At 44.0% G+C, this 17481-nt stretch overlaps 1 protein-coding gene across 1 annotated transcript; it reads left to right on the top strand.

Moving 5' to 3' along the window:
- Positions 1-185: 185 nt before the first annotated feature.
- Positions 186-15954, top strand: ccni (cyclin I). Its single transcript, XM_054757830.1, has 10 exons — positions 186-412; positions 963-1122; positions 1917-2051; positions 3125-3199; positions 3298-3438; positions 5361-5489; positions 8186-8287; positions 8479-8626; positions 13982-14190; positions 14267-15954. Exons 2-10 carry the CDS (start codon positions 1009-1011, stop codon positions 14456-14458), a joined length of 1245 nt encoding a protein of 414 aa, XP_054613805.1. The 5' UTR covers positions 186-412; positions 963-1008; the 3' UTR covers positions 14459-15954.
- Positions 15955-17481: the final 1527 nt, after the last annotated feature.

The following is a 17481-nucleotide window of genomic DNA, read 5'->3' as shown; positions in this document are numbered from 1 at the left end:
GAGAAAAGCACAGAAATGTTATGTCTCTCTATTACTTGGTCGGCCAATGCAGGTTAAGAGCTGATGTGTATTACATTACAATTCTTAATACAAACGCCCAACCGAGCAAGAGCAGCTAAAATGAAACGAGTATTTTACAAAGAGTATACTTGATGTATACTTTACCTCCCCTTCCGCCTGGAGATGGGAGGGGTTTGTTTCATTCCCTCGCCCCCAGTCCCCTCCTCGGAAGTGGACACTAGCTGTCTACATTCCCCTATTTTATTTTTATATTTTGCAACAAAATCCCCAAATGGAAGCCAAGATGGACGATTAAGCCCCAAAACGGCCCCCCGATTTCACCCTTTATTTATCAATGAACTGAGAGGACCGGATGAAATCCAACTGGGGTTTTCTCCGCTTTGCAGGGGAGGTAAGGCTCTGGGCACAGTCTACTTACTGGATACAGGGACAGCCAGGGTATTTAAATGGTACTGGCTTCGACTCACTGCAGTTGTCACAGCGAATATATAAAAATATATATAAATTAAATGTAACCCATGTAAATGGTTTTAAATATGTAATTCAACTCTCAAAACATGAAGTTAGCTTGAAATATACTTTGTAAGTTATCTGCGACGTCAGGTCAACCAGCTAGCTGTATGAACGGGAGAGCTAATGTAGCTGTTCCGTTCTATTCCTCTACTGTTCCATAGAAACCACTTTGGTACTGGGTATTTTCTGAAATCAGACTTTTTAAAGAGACAAATGTGAACAATGTCGAGTCAATGCAATGTGCAATTCTTGACAGTAGCAATTCATAAATCAGAGTATAACCCGGAGTATAACCAGTCAATTTAAAACTAATTCACGTATGTTTACATTTTGTATGGACTTAAGTTACTTAACTTACAGTGTTACTTGATTTTTTTTCCAGTCCAGTTGAAGTGACTGTGATACCTTGCCTGAATGGCTGTGCACAGGTAGCTGTATCCAGTGGGGAGGAAGGCTTGACCGGGGTGAGAAAGCATGAAGATCACCGAACCCTGGGGAGTCCACAGGCTGGCTTTTCTTCTAGAAAAGGCCATGTCCAGGGAAGCCAAGATGTGGAAGGGCTATGTGGCAAAGAAGCCCTCCTCACAGGTGAGGATGATTTGCAATGTTACATCATGTATTTCCCTTATTACTACTACTAGTAGTACTCATAGTAGTAGTAGTAGTATCAGTTATAGTATATTATATTGCAATGTAAGCATCCACATTTAAAACCATTAGTGCTCATATGCTTATATTCCAATGAACATTATTCAGCTTATCAAGTCAATGATAGGAGCAAGCTGAAGTTACTTCTATCTGTATTTATATGCTGATAAAACAGGTCAATAAAAGGCTGTACATGGGAGCACTGACGCACGTCTAACACTTCTCTGTCAGCGGCCACGTAAACTGATGTAAGAGGTCAAGGAGGCAGTTGGACTCTTCGGTGTCATATAAACAACTGCAGCATTGCAAACATAGTTGATTTGCATTATACAGGAAAAGAGTAACCCGTGCAATCAGGTGTAAATTGTGTGTATATGTCAAAACAAAGACTTTATGTTGCGCTGCGTTTTGGGAAAATCAAGCTGTAAGGATCTGTGTGCATAGAGTTTTAGACAAACACACGTTTCTTTGACCTATCAGCAGGATGCTGTCCATTAAAGAGACAAAGGATGCTGTTGAATTATGATGACAGAGAAATGGAATGTTTTTCTAGCGACATGTGTGGTTGGTTTGATCAGCCAGCTGACACAGTAAAGTCCTGCTTGGAGCTTTGTCACTTGTAAAGACCTCACCAATTGTCACTGGTCCTCACCGGTTCTTACTGGTCATCACTGGTCTGCCTCAGGCAGGGCGATGTGAGGTTCTTACAGTTGTGTATTTATGTGTTATTGCAGGATACAGATATCTCTCCAGCTCAGCGGGACGAGGCGGTGTGCTGGCTTTTGGAGCTCCACAGTAGACTGCAGCTGTACCCAGAAACCCTGGTGTTAGCTGTTAGCATACTGGACCGTTTCCTTGCTTCCATCAAGGTAATGAACTACATTGCACAGTAGGGTGTTACAGGTGACTGACTGATTATCATTCATGTAATCAAATGAGGATGATCAGGATGATTGATTTGCATATGGATATTATTCTGACAAAGGGGGCTTGACATGCACAGGGAGGTCGAGTTAATCTTTTAACATTTTTAATAGTATTATGTACTATGTAGCATAGATCACAACGGGTAACTGTCACAACGGGTAACTGTCACATAGAACAGATCCATACCTTGCCCTTCAATTAAACAAATTTAATAGCCTTATTTTATTGATCTTACTCACTCAATGGTGTGTTACATCGTCGCCTGTTTACAATTAATCATCTGCTGCCTGTATCGCATGCAGAGGAGTGGATTATTTTGTAGTATTTCAATTGCTTTCTATGATGAGCTTTTGCAAAATGTAACTGGCATGCAGTCGACTACGCTGCGTGTATGCATGGGTGCGCATGTTTGTGTTGGTGATCTTCACCTCGATTCCCCACACCCCCTCACCCCCAACCCACGCATGCATGTGCGCACCCCAAGTGCAACTGGAGAGGAGCGATCACATTATAGTTGACTGCATGCGTGCACAAGCATGTATGTATGCATGCATGTGTGTCACCCTCCCACCCCTACACATTGTTACATAAACACATTACATTACACAATAAATACATAAAAATGTCATAATATATCATTATTGCAATATTTCTTAAAAATATAGGCATATCATTTTTTGGCGGTATCGTCCACCCCTAAACTGACACCACTTTTTGAATCAGTTGACTTTTTTACATTTACAAGTGAAACACTTTAGCAAGAAGTAGAAAAATCATGAAAATAATATTTTTTGGGCTGCGTCGGAGGGGGGAAAGTAGGACATGGATGGTGGCGATGTCTTTGCGTCCACAACCACAAAGACATGATAAAAAACTTAGCTCTTCCTTGCATCCCTTTTCAAAAAAGAAAAAAAAAAAAGGAATTACTGTATGTTAGTATGTGTATTATAAGTCGTTTGATACATTCCGAGCGAGGTTCCACTGTACAACCTAATCATGTCTTGTGTGTCTCCAGGCCCGTCCAAAGTATCTGCGCTGCATCGCCATTGCCTCCTTTTTCCTGGCTATCAAGACCTGTGAGGAGGATGAGGTAAACGCCACACACAATTTCATACAACATAAAAGTATGGAAAATGATCAATTACTGTGATACTGATGAATTACCGTGTTCATCTGTCTGCCTCTCAGTGTGTACCCTCTCTGAGGGAGTTGGCTGCTTCCTGCAGCTGTGGCTGTTCTCCATCAGACATCCTGAGGATGGAAAGAATCATCCTTGACAAACTGAACTGGGATCTGCACAATGCCACGCCGCTGGACTTCCTGCACATAGTATGTCTTTATACATTTACACATACTGTATGCACATGCGCACATCCTCATTATGAAGCACACAGGATTTAAGTAAGTTAAATTAAGGCTCTGCAAAGTTAATTGTGTATTGTGATTGTTTAAAAAAAAAGACAACCTCCCCCTCGTTCTTCAGCCCATACAGTGAAAAGAACCCCAGTACATGTCATATCACTGGATAGGTCACAATGAGGGGAAGTCTGCTTTTAATAGTTGGTAACATGCTGTGTAACCATGGCAACGTAATTGACAACCAAACTTGGAAATGGCCACTTGAGTAGGAACACACCCTTCATGCCATACCGTGCCTATAACATGCTAGCAACCTGCAAGGATAACAACGGGCCAGAGGTAAACAACAGGCAGGCCCCTTAAATATTTCAGTGGATTTTTTTCAATTATAGAAGCGGTATTGGAAAAAATTGCAGAAAAATAATTTTGTATAAAAAATTTATATACCCTCTTTTATCACACTTAATTGGTTAATTTTCACCAAGTAGGATTCCTTTTTTATAAATGGAATATTTTTGTAGTTATGGCAGAGAAAACCTGTTTTCGTTCTTCTAAACACGTTTTTTAACATTGTTAGAGTCCTCTAGACATGAAATAATACCCATATAGTCACTTTTACCCATTGTAGTAGTTATAATCAGAGAAAATAAGCAATTTAAGACATTTTACCTAGTAGGGGAGAAGAAAAAGCCTGTTATTCCAGCAGTCAAGTCTGGTGCTTGCACTGAACACTTACTGACACCTAGTGACCAATGTAGAGTACTACATTTACAATTTTAATGTCTTATATTTTGATTTTAGATCATGTAGCCATTTTTATGCTTGAAAATTATTAATTCAAGCAAAAAAAATGTCCAGTTTAGTTAAATGTGCATATTTTTTGACTAATAATAGGCCGTGTTCAATCGTGAAACGGCACCATTTATTATTATGTGTTTGAAAATCCGCGATAGAGCGAAGCTGCGACACTCAAGCCACGATGTGGCGAGGGACGACTGTATATTTATTGCACAGTTATAAGTGGAATATCTGATTTAGTGGTCTTACTTTGAGAAATTTTTGCAATTGTTATGTAATTTCAATTTATGCATTATTTGTATGTGGTTATCATGTTCTTAATAAATGCACATTGGACATGTGATTATGTGCATTAATGTTTAAAAGATGACATAGGTGGAAAAAAAACAAATTAATCTGCTTGGTTTGACTTCAGTAAAAGTAGGTGTTGACTTGTTGACCAGTAGAAAATGTGGGTCCCAGGTTTTAAGAAGCCCTGGTTTTAACAATGACCTTATTTACTCTTACAGTAGTTTTAGGTGTTGCATACTATATTTTTGTGAAGAATGTCCTGCTTTGGATTGTCCACCAAGTTGGATTGAATGATTAATGAGTAACTGATCGATTCCATTTGTGTGCTTTGCATAAGTTACCCTTTTGTACTGGGTTAAGGCACGTTCATAATAACAATGTTAAAGATTTTTTGAACATCCTCTATAAAGTAAAATACTGAAATCAGAAACTTAGAGTGGAGAAGCTTTTGATGTGGCTAGAAGACAAATGAACATGGATGAATGTTTTACAATCCACTTGGTCTTGTGTCTGGTGTGAAATTGCATTGGTGAGGACTGAGGAGTATTGAGTTTTTTTTTATTTCCTTGGAAAAGGTTTTAAATGAGTGGGGCTGTGTGTGGTGAACTGCACAGATTTATTGCTGAGAAATGAGGGTGCTTGGATTTTTGCAGATGTTGGGCCATCTTTGACAACATCAACCCATTCTTACGATTTGCAAACGTTCTATGCTTCCTTGTGAATGTTTGCTTCTCAGTCCAGACATTTACTTGATGATTATTTTTGCTCTTTTTCTATTCATTCTCTTTTCCATTCTTCCATAGTTCCATGCAATGGTGTTGTCATGTTCCTCTGGTCTTTTGGACTCCTTGATGGGACTGAACCGATCCCAACACCTTGCCCTGCTCACACGCCGACTCTACCACTGTTTGGCCGATCACACACTCATGAAGGTAGACATTTCAGGATGTTGCAGCTATGTGGTTTTCAAACAAATGTTGAAATGTATCATCTAGGGCTGTGGTTCTCAGCTGGTATGGCTGTGGGATCCACTATCAAACCTCAGCGACAAGCGGCGACCCAAACTGCAGATATTAAATTAACTCAATCAATCCCAGCCATTTTTCACAATTCAACCCCTTCAGTACCTGTTATTTTAGACCATTTTGACTGATTTTTCACGGCACACAGAATATTGTGTTCTGTAGCTATATAAACATGGAACCTACCAAACGAAAGATTACACTCTCGTCTTTGATCAGAAAAAAATGTTTGTTTCTACCTTTTTCTGTTCTGTAGTAATCAGCAGTAGAACATACTGTAGGTAAGTTTTAGGAAAATATCACTTCCCAAGAAAATACGAGGGAGAAGAACAGCTTTTTGTGAAAATATATATTTCAAGCATAACTTTCACTTTGACACATTTTTTTTTGTTTTTGGGACAGCTCAAATATCTAAACAACTGTAGCACAACATACACAATACAACAAAGGGTTGTTTTGCATCAAAATAACAATATATTTACAAATATAACACCTTGAACTGTTTACAATTTTGACATTTGGATCTAAACTGTGTGGATGCTTTAAAATGTCCCTACAATGCGTAACGTTCTGCACGCTACATTCCTCCACGCTCTCTCACTTCCTCCTTGCTGTTGGGTGTGTATTTACATGCAAAAGATCCATGCCAAGCTCTTATCAAATGCATTTCTGTCACCTTGGGGCCGTTTTTATGGCTTAAAACTGCTCTGACAATGACATCTTTTAGTGTGCACTTGTGGCATCACCTCTTTTTGCCTCTCGCACAAAAAAACGTAAAAGACATATAAATACGTCTTTGGGAACGGGCGTTCAGGTTCATAAAAACGTATAAATACATCTTTGGTATTGAATGAGTTAATATGGCTTCTTTGGGACTGCTATAGCATACTGTACTGTAGGCACACGCATGTGCGTGTGGACGAGACAGCCGTGAACACCAGTTATCTTATTCAGGCCGACGACAATTTCTATTCAATTTTATTTGTACTTTTTACATTTTTTATTTTTTTTTTAGTTCAATCAATGTATTAAATTTTAAAGCACTAATGGTATTGTGCTTACCGCTGGTAATTTTTTGGTTTAAAAAAACAAACAATTTTGAGGCAGTTGCAAACATTTCCTTTAATGAAATGACATTTAAGTGTAGATTTAAAGATACAAAATTGAACTCTTTAATAATAATAGGAGGGCCGTTTGTTTTGTAGACCATCCCTCTGCTTGGGTCAGTAGATTGAATTGGACATGAAACGCCTCCCAGTGCAGTCATACTATACCTGGGAGTCTTCATTGTTGGCGGAATTCCCCCACACAACACACCGTGAGCTGCAGCAGTGAGACCCTGCCTCGCTCCTGATGGCGCTATCACTCTTCTCCCGCCATTTCCTGACCCACATTTAGTCCCCACTCCATGTCCTTCCCCTCCTGCCCAAGCTTTACAAAGCCACGCATAAACATGGACACAGACGCGAGGTGCATTCACGGACATTGGGTCATTACATACATTTACATTTTTTTGGGCAAAGACCCGCGACCCATTGAAAATAGCTCTGGAAATGGCTGACCCACTTTTGGGTCACGATCCACCATGACAATCGTTGATCTAGGGCTTGGCAGATCAGTATCATATCAATACTAGTGCGATAAAAAAGCTCTTTGTTAGTATCCGTGTCAGTATTGGGATTGGCAATACGGTGTTCCCTCACTACATTGCGGTTCACCTTTCGCGGATTTGCTGTTTCGCAGATTTTTGAAGTGCAATTTTGCATATTTTTTTTAACAGCGTATGAACGAGCATTGGTTTCTGCATCCTTGTGGTTTATTAGAGCGATCTATTGGTGCTCTGTTGTATGTGTCTGTTATTGTATTTACTACTGTCACCAGTAGAGGGTGTTGTATACTCATGTGAGAGTTAGAGGTCTTCCTCCACCTGTCAGCCGGCTAATAAGGAGCCACAACAGTCCTAATTGGCCAAGGGAGAACCCGTCCATTGTGTTCTACGTTCTGATTGGATGTAGACCATTGTCAATCAATTTCATTCATGCAGCACTGCTGTTTTTCCCGTTTCCTAGCGTAGGGCGCCATTTGGGAATACGGTAAATGAATCTTCGGTTCATGGAGGACTACGAGGGGGAGTAAAATACTACAACAGGAGCAATGTGTTTTCACAAGGATATAGAAAAACACTACGGCCGAACGGTGCCGGGATGAGGCACGTCAGATGAGTGAACACAGCGGGTCTCTTAATTTCTTGTCTCCAAGAGATTGATCATTCAAATTCAAACGAAATTTGAACTTGGAGAGTGTTTAAACAAGAGTGAAGTGTGAGAAAATGTTAATGCCTGTCTGAGAAAAAGGTATAAAATGTATTGTGAGGAGTTTTACAGCCTTAAAACTTACATAATCATTGCAAACAATTATTGCAGGCTGTTTTGGAAACTATCTGCCGTGATAAATGAGGGAACACTGTACTGGCTATTTACTTGGGATCAGATTGATAGCAAAATTTGAAGTATCATGTGATTCATTTTGTATGTATGTTTCTCCTATTGTATGTTTTTCTTGTACATGTACTGTATAAGTTTGTCCCTTGTCCTCTCGTTGTGTAGCTGAGAGGATCCATGCTGGCCTTGGCTATCCTCACTCTGGAGCTGGAGACCTGCTGTCCTGACTGGCTGGCTCTCACCATTGAGCTGCTGAAGAAGGCACAGGTACTCCTCTCAAGCTGTCTCTGATGTATTGACCAAGAGAGCCAAAGCGACTGGTTAGCAGGCGTTATTGTGGTTCTTGTTTGCTGCTTTGTATCATATTGACAGATGTTTCGATATATTTTGGTTACCTCGTTTACAGTGGGACAAATCATGATTTTTTCATGTTTTTCATCTTCCTTCCTTCCTCGTAGATCGACACCTCGGAGTTGATCCGAAGTCGAGAGCTTGTTGCTTGGAGTCTTTCTGCACCGAGTGTTTCCTTGCCGCCAAACACAGTCTACATCTACCAACCCCTTCAGAACCAAACCACCCTGCAACCTCCCACCCAGGACACTCTGGGTAAATGAAGTCAAATACTAATAAGACATTAAGAAGATGCAAAGACGTATTGATATGTAGTATTCTACACTGGTCACTAGGTAGCAGTAATGTTACTGTAATGTTCGGTGAGACACACAAGCACCAGACTTGAGTGCTGGAACCACAGGCTTTTATTGCAGGTTTGAATGATCTCACATCGTACACAATAATCCCCAACACGGGCTACTGTTGCAGCCGTAACCCCACGCCAAGCTAAAAGTCAACTCTGAAACCCAGATGTCACTTCCTGTCCGCTAGAACTGTAATACATATCCAGCAACACACACGAGCATGTTATGTCTTAAATGCCATATTTTCTCTTAGGTCTACTATATTGGGTAATAGGAGTGTAAAGGTGACTATAGGGGTGTTATTTCATGTCTAGAGGGCTTTAATAATGTTAGAAATTGTATTTAGTAGGTCGTAATGAGGTTTATATGCTCTAACTATGAAAATATTCCATTTATAAATGAGGAATCCTACTTTGTGGAAATTGGCTTATCATGGTCAGGTCTGGAACCAATTAACTGTGATAAACAAGGGAATACTGTGTACACTAAGTCCCCTACTAACGAACATACGACGTGCGAACTTTCGGAGATAGGAAACACAAGCCGACTAGTCTATATTTTCATGTGTTTTGCCTTATAAGTCCATATTTATACTGGTACATGCTTGACCAGCAGAGGGCACTGTGACACTGCTAATGGGCCCAACAGATACAGGAAGAAGAGGAAGAGGAGAGAGGAAGACTAAGAGTTGTATAATAAAACCCGGACAGAGCGTGTGATTAAAGTTTATGAAGAGTTAATAGGCCTGCTTAATTCTACACCACCCACAGAACACTACCTCTTTTAGAAGAGTCTAATGATGATGATTTGTCCTTTTTTTTCCTAATCTCTCCTCCTCCACTACCAACGACTATGCTCGACCACTCCTCTTCAAAGGTAAATAACATTTATCATTACGTATTATTATATCACTTTTATTATCATTAATTATCCTCGTTTAATATTACTACTGCATCCAAACTCATATTAACATACATACACATATACTGTATATGTATACACGTACATGTAGTACCTATACCATTGGTAATATTACCTTTTACTTAAGAACAATTCGACATAAGAACGGTCGTCTGGAACCAATTGTGTTCGTTAGTTGGGGACTTGGTGCATAGAAAAGAAATGTAATGGAAGGATGATTATTTGGTGGAGTTGAGTTGTGTCTAATACAGACTGGCTGACGCTCTTATTGAGCTTGAGCGACAAATGTAGTATATACAGGTTGAGATGGTATTTCCTGCTGGACATTTTGCCTGTCGCACCTCCTCCAGTGCACTTTGGGTCAGATGCAGGATCGTCAGCTGGTGCCACCTTTCACTGATGTTTCGCCCCCTAGCCAGTACATCTCCAGGTGAGGGGGCAAGTGGCATCTTTGGACGTCTCCCTACCACTCCCTGCATCCAACCCTATTGGGGTGTCTGACCCCATCTGCTATCTTTCCTCCTTAACCACAACCAGTAGCTTGCTTTTTCGGCCTCTCCTGCTAGCTCCTTGATTGCTCGCTGTAGTTTTGCCCCTGTTGTTCCTAGAGTGCGGAGAAGCTGGATCGCTGACCTGCCAACGAAGCCCCTGCACCCGACCTCCACTGGGTGGATGGATGCTGCCCACCTTGCCTCTTTGCACTCTGCTGCCAGCTCGGTGTACTTGAGCCGCTTGGTCTCGTGTGCAGATGGTATTCCCTCTTCCCACGGCACAGTTAACTCAATGATGAGGACCCGCTTGGCAGCTGTGGACCACATCACGATGTCTGGTCTTAGGGTTGATTGCACAATCTCGCTTGGGAAGATGAGCTGCCTGTCCAGGTCGACACGCATTTCCCACGCCTTCCCAGGGGTTAGCAATGATCTTGCCTGACTGCCCTGCGCCTTTTCCTAGGTCTCCCCTGGTCGTACGAAGGAGATGCTAGTCGTTTGGCCGCTTGCTGTTGCGTTAGCAGCTGTTCTTCTTGTCTCCAGGTGCTCTGCCAGCTTCCTCAGCACTTGATTGTGCCGCCATCTGAGACGTCCTTGTGACAGTGCCACTTTGCATGATGCCAGGATGTGTTGGAGGCCTACTTTGTCACTTTCACACAGCGAGCACCTGTCCTCACTCCCAAACCACGTGGAGAGGTTCTGAGGGCACGGGAGGGTGTCGTACGCTGCCCTGACCATGAAGCTGAGCCGTGCCTGTGGGGCTTGCCAGATGTCTTGCCAGGTTATGACCCTGTGGACAGTGTCCTCCCACCTGGTCCATGCCCCTTGCTTGCCCTGGGACACCGCTTTGGTGAGATACTGCTCTTGCTCTGCTCGAGCCACTTCCTCCACAATCATGGCCCTTCTCTGCTGTCTTGAGGCTTTTGACCAGAATCTCATTGGTTCCCCGAAGCCGACTCCATCCCGGCCTTCCTGCACTCTCCCGGTGATCTCACTGTGTTGTAGCCTGCTGACAGCCTGATTCACTTCTGGTTGGGCCCTCCATTTGCGCCCCGTTCTGACGGCTACTGCCGCGGCTCTTATTGCAGGGTCACTGGACTCCTTGAGTTCAAACACCAGGCGGGCCTTTTCCTGTTTGTACCCAAGGCCCACTGACTTCAATGGAAGCTGAAGTGCATTCTTTCCAAAGAGTCCTGCGTTGGAGAAGCAGCGAGGGAGACCCAACCATTTCCTTATATAGGTGTTTGCAATGCTGTCTAACCTGCTGACCGTGGTGGATGGAATCTCGCAGACTTTAAGTGGCCACATCACACGCTGGAATAGTGTGAACTGGTAGCACCACAGTTTGAACTTCCCGGGGAGCTGGCTGCTATCAATCCTGGCCAGGCCGTGCCCCAGCTGCTGTTGTACCCGCTTGCCCATCTGCCTGTCAGAGAGGTCAGCAGTGTATTCTCTTCCGAGGCTTCTAATAGGCTGCTCTGACAACAGGGGTATCCTCTCCCCCCCTACCATGAACACCGTCCTATCGGTCCTTACTCCTCTCCTGATTGACAGGCTCCGTGACTTGGCTGGCTTTATCTTCAGTCTTGCCCACTGCGTAAGCTCATCCAGGCGTTTGAGGACCCTTGCTGTACATGGAGCGGTCTGTAGGATGCTTGTCACATCGTCCATGTACCCTCTCAGGGCGGGAAGTCTTTCTCCAGATGGCAGCCTCACACCTCCAACCACTTGTCTTGCTCCACGGAGAATGAGCTCGAAGGCAGCCACGAAGAGTATGGGTGAAATCGCGCAGCCCATTGCAATGCCAACCTCCAGCTGTTGCCACCTTGTTGCCGAACCTTCTCGGGTGAAGCACATGTGGAAATTGCTGAAGTATTTGGCTATGATGGTGCTGACAGCTGTTGGGATGTGAAAGAACTCCACTGCGTAGTCAATCACCTTGTGTGGTACTGACCCATACGCATTGGCCAAGTCTAGCCATACCACATGGAGGTCAGTGCGCTCCCTCTTGGCCCGCTGGATCTGCTCCCAGATCACGGCTGAGTGCTCAATACACCCTGGGAACCCTGGGATCCCCGCCTTCTGGCAACTTGTGTCGACATACCCATTGCCCTTAAGGAAGTTGGTCATTCTCCTTGCGAGAATCGAGAAGAACAGCTTCCCCTCCACGTTCAGTAATGCGATGCTCCTGAACTGATCGATGGTGGTAGAATTCAATTCTTTTGGGATGAATACGCCAACTGCCTGCTGCCACTCGGCTGGGATGGACTCCTTCTTCCAAGCCACCCTCATCAGCCTCCACAAGATTTTGGTCACTTGTGGGCTGTTCTTGTAGAACTTATAGGACAGCCCATTTGGTCCGGGTGCTGAGGCTGATCTTGCTTTCCTCAGGACCTCTGTAAGCTCACTTAGTCTTGGTGGAGAGGTGTCAAAGGCAATGGTTGGTGGTGGCGGCCGTGGTATGTGGCCTGGGGAACCAAGTGGTTTGTCTCTGTCTGCATCGGTGTAGTGGGTCTTTGCATATTGCTCCAGCTCTTCCTTGGAGATGTCCAGCCTTCCGCTCCGTTTCTCATCCAGCAGCTGTCTGGCATACCTGTATGGGTCCTGGAAGAAGGCTCTTCTTTCCTTCTCCTTTCTCTTTCTCCGCTTCCTGATCCGGTCTGCGCGGCGAAGTTTTGGCAAGTTTTTGTTTGAGCTCATCCCTGAGTAGCTTTAGACCTGGTTTCTCGTCTGGGGTTGCTTTCCTCCACCTTTTCCGGAGTTGGCGTCTGTTGCATAGGAGCTCCTCGATCTGTTTCTCCCTTCGCCCTTTCTGGGTAGAAGTGAGCGTGTGGCTCGTTTCCCTGTGATTTCTCCGAACCTTTCTTTACACTCCTGGAAGCAGATGTTACTGAGGGCCCTCAGCTTGTCCTCAAATTTGCCTCGCAAAGCTTGCTCCAGGATGCCGCTCAGGTCTCTGTCAAGTTTGCTCCATGCGCCTCTCTCCTTTGCAGTTGGCCACTTGATCCTGCCACGCTGCTCTAGCTGCTTGGGCATACTTCCTGTTTGTTTGGCTGAAGTAGGGACAGTGTGTCCACCATCCAGGCTTGCTGTCTCCATCTCTTGCCCCGTTTCCTCTGCTGTTGCCCTTCCTGCACTGTCGGGTCCTGCTACACTGTGGTTTGCTCCCTGGCTTTGGGTCCCTTTCGTCTGACCTGCCGAAGCAGTGCGATTGTGCTGTCTGGGCTGCCTGCCACACTTCATCTTTGTAAAGACTTTTCCTGACATCGTTGGGAGATTTTTCTGGTATTTGGAGACGTACAAGTGAAAGCACATATTGTTCTGAGCGGTGAGTGTACAGTCAGCTGCCACAGCACACTCTCTGACCTGGAGTCACCACCTCGGTGATTAGCGTGTCACGGGCTCCGAGCACATAGCTACAGCACGCTTCTCTGATAAAACGTATTGCTATGCTCCTGTTTATTGCTCCCGGTTTTATTTTACTGCGCAGTAACTTGATTCAGACTCAACTTAAAACTCTCATCTTTTTTTCTCACTGCATAAACTAGCCTACCTCCCCCTCCCTTGCTCATCCAATCAGCAGTCAGAACACAGTCTAGATGCATTCCATCGCATGTTTATTTCTAACATATGATTTCACTTCACCGCTTAATATGTGCGTCGCCTTTTTGCCATTTCTCCAAAAAGTGCGTACGCCAACTACAAAGTTGGTGTACGGGTGCACACATTCACACGTACTTTGTGTGGGGAAACGCCGTAGCAACTTTTCAGCGCCTATTTAGTGTGTATGCAAGCTTGATGGATGAGACCCCAGGTCAGTTTGTAGAGTAACCGTATTCTCCTGTCTTCAGGGAGCGTCACCTCCTCCACTGAGTCTTCCACACCAGGCCAGCCTCAGACCCCAGCTGGAGAGGAGGGGGGTTCCCAGCAGCCCTGCGGCTCTCTCATCTCCACCTCCAATGACAGCAGCCTCCCAGCTCTCCTTTCACCTCCCAAGTCGTGTCACCGTAACCACCTGCACAAGGTCACGCTACGCTGCAAGGTGTCTACAAAGCGCAAGGTAAGACCAGCCCTCATCTTACCACTTTTCATACTCCAGATATTTCACATGCACCTGCTTGGGTTTGGGTGTTCAGGTGGAGGAGATGGAGGTGGATGACTTCTACGACGGCATCAAACGCCTCTACAATGAAGACATCACCGCCGCCACCACCACTGTCCAGGAGGGGGCGTCACCTGTGATGGGGGCAATAACGCCAACAGGTGAAGGAGGAGGCTTCCTGATGTCCTCCCCCTGCCCGCCGCTACAGCCAGTCGGTGCCTCCTAAACAGCGGTCCAAGTCGTGCTGGTCAGAACCATCCTGTCACTGACGTTATTGGCAACACCATCAGAGGCTTTGCAGGTACATTAGAAGCAATAGGTGCAGCTTCTCCAACGTCCTGAGTGATTTAGATGGTTCGGATTAGCACAACTCCCCCCCACCCCCTCAAAAAAATCTGTTCAGGTTGACCTGAGCTCCCATCATCCCTTCAGCCAGAAAACAGAGCCCCAAAAAAACTACAAATAAAAAAAGCCTGCTGCTATTATTGTTATGATGACATTTGTTTGACAAATACAAAAAAAGTATATAAACATAAAAGTATCCCTTAAACAATCTAGAACTGACTCGTGTGTGTTCACTTTTATTTGTTGTTAACCCCTTAATTTATTCACTTGAATGTTCCCCTCATCCTGCTGTTAACACCGAAACATAGAAAAAAAGTTACATATTTAGCAAAGTGCACTTTTTTTCTATAAGATGCTCATTTAAACGTCTGTTATCCATCCTTTGCCATTCCCTCTATCAGCTTGTTTGAACCAAGGGTTTTCAGGGTGTTTTGGTGATGCATTTGGGTTTCATCTGGACAAGTAATAGTAATAGTTTGGGCACGGTCCAAACGACTGCACCGACCTCACCTTTAACCAGAAGCTATAATACAACCATAAAGTTATGCAACTGCTGTAGAAAAGTCATGTGTTCTAATGGGACACAGTGGAAGACAAAGTAAGTATTTGATCCCCTGCGCATTTTGTACATACATGAACATCCTTTTTATGTTAGGTTTCAAAATAAAATTAAGGAAAAGATCAATAAAGTTGTATTTGACTGAATGAGATAAGTGTTGCGATTGTGACCAAGGCAACAAAGGAGTGGCTCAAAAACAAGCACATAAACATCCTAAAACTAACAACTACTCTCTGGAACTTAATCTCAATGAAAATCTGTGAGAAGAGCTGAAACAATGAGTTGCCAAGCGACAGCATCAAAACTGGCTGGAATTGGAGCGTATCTGATGAGTGTAAATACTCATTGCCTTCAGTCTTATGCAAATTCAGGGTTATCTTTCTGAATGTTATTGTCGCTATTGTGTGTGTCTCTGTTACAATCAACCCAACATATGGACTGCTCGTGTCTTTGTAAGGGTGTAAACATACAAAATAAGCAGGGGATCAAATACTTACTGTCCAGCTAATGTATGTGTTTGAAGAAGAGGCATACTGCCAGCCAGAGGGGTTGAAATCCTACTTTATATATTCTGGTGTAGTAAACCTCAAGGGCATTTTAACGCGACGCAACAGAAACGTGTGCGCTTCTGTCTGCTTTCAACACAGACGACATGAAGTGATGAGTGATTCATTGTCACTGCATATGCGGACTTTAATCTGTAGATGTTTTTATTACTGCAAAAAGCTCTGTTTTACTTCCTGGAGGGACCTGCTGGATGCAGCTCCTGGTCCCTGAACGCACCATGTGGCACAAATAAAGAGTATGAAAACAAACAATGGTGTCTTAGTGTGTTATTATTTATCAGAATAACAAGGCTGTAGAATAGCTGATATTGCATTTGTCTAAATATAGCAGCCCTGTGCCTCAAATCAACTCATCACAGGTGTATGAGGAAGACTGGAGTTTCACTGACTCATGGAGGTGTCGAACACCTGTGGGCCGAGTTAAACTCAACCCATGGGTGTCCGACGAAGACTCGAGTTTTACTGGTCACGGGTGCTCCACAAAACTCAAGTGAAACTTGAATTGGAGTCTTCGACAACGACTCCCGTTTCACTAAATCACCGGTTCTCGACCCAAGATTCACAATTCACCGACTCACGGTTGCTTGGCGAAAATTCGTGTTTCACTGACTCACGGGTGCTCGATCAAAACGCGAGTTTCACTGACTCACGGGCACTTGAGGAAGACTTAAGTTAAACTCGGCTCACGGGCCCTCTACGAGGACTCGAGTTAACTCACGTGTCCTCGACAAAGACTTCAGTTTCACTGACCTACAGGTGTTCAACAAAGACTTAAGTTTCACTGACTCATGGGTCCTCGACAAAGACTCAAGTTTCACTGACCTACAGGTGTTCAACAAGGATTCGAGTTTCACCGATTAACGGGTGCTCCACCAAGACTGGAGTTTCAGTGACTCACAGGCACTTGAAGACTTGAGTTAAACTCAACTTAAATGGTCCTCGACAAAGACTTGAGTTTCACTGAACTACAGGTGTTCAACGAAGATTCAAGTTTCACTGACTCACGGGTGATGTGCTAGTCACTATGTGACAAAAGACTCGCGTGAGGAAAGTACTTCAGTGAGTGAATCATAACGAGTCAGTGAAAGGAATGGAATTTCCCATCCCAAGCATACAGTATGTCTGTTTGTGACTCTTCCAGTCTCTCTGTATCTGTTGCAGCCTGCCGATGAGTCTACAGCAGGGGTCCAATCTGTTGATCGCGACCGACCAGTCGACCTTTGGGACTTTGCCGGTCAATTGTGAAAATATTGTCACTCCCAGGGACTGACCAATAAGAGGCGTGCATTTTGCCCACTGAACACACCTGTACGCCTTGCGTCTGTCCAGGCACGCAACCTCCAATCCCCAGCCCAGAGCCCAGTCCCCAAACACCGACTCATGTAAAACACTTAAGAGTTAGACATGTGCACTGGAAAGTTTAAAGGTCAAATGAAGTTCGACTATAATGTATTTTGGTTTCATCCTGAAACTTCACCTAAAACATGAATATTTCTTCCATTTATGAATTGTGGTGCCTCGTGTGGTCTTTTTCTCACCAGGTGTGTGCTGTAGTCCAGTCTTGCTCACTGCAGTAGAGACGTTGGGATGGAAGAGACTTTCTGAGTTGAGTTTTGGAGTATTTTTAAAAGGTACAGGTCTAATTTCATTTCAGTGCTTCCTGGTTGATAGGGGGACTTATTTCCGTCAGTCAAATCCCAAACCTCAACATTTGCAACAAAAGTGACCGTTTTAAGTCTTAGATTCCTTCCCTCTTCAATTGCCATTGTACACTAGCGA

This window comes from Dunckerocampus dactyliophorus, chromosome 17 (genome assembly GCF_027744805.1).
Source record: "Dunckerocampus dactyliophorus isolate RoL2022-P2 chromosome 17, RoL_Ddac_1.1, whole genome shotgun sequence".
NCBI classification, from domain to species: Eukaryota; Metazoa; Chordata; class Actinopteri; order Syngnathiformes; family Syngnathidae; genus Dunckerocampus; species Dunckerocampus dactyliophorus.
This window is presented reverse-complemented; position numbering and strand designations above follow the sequence as displayed.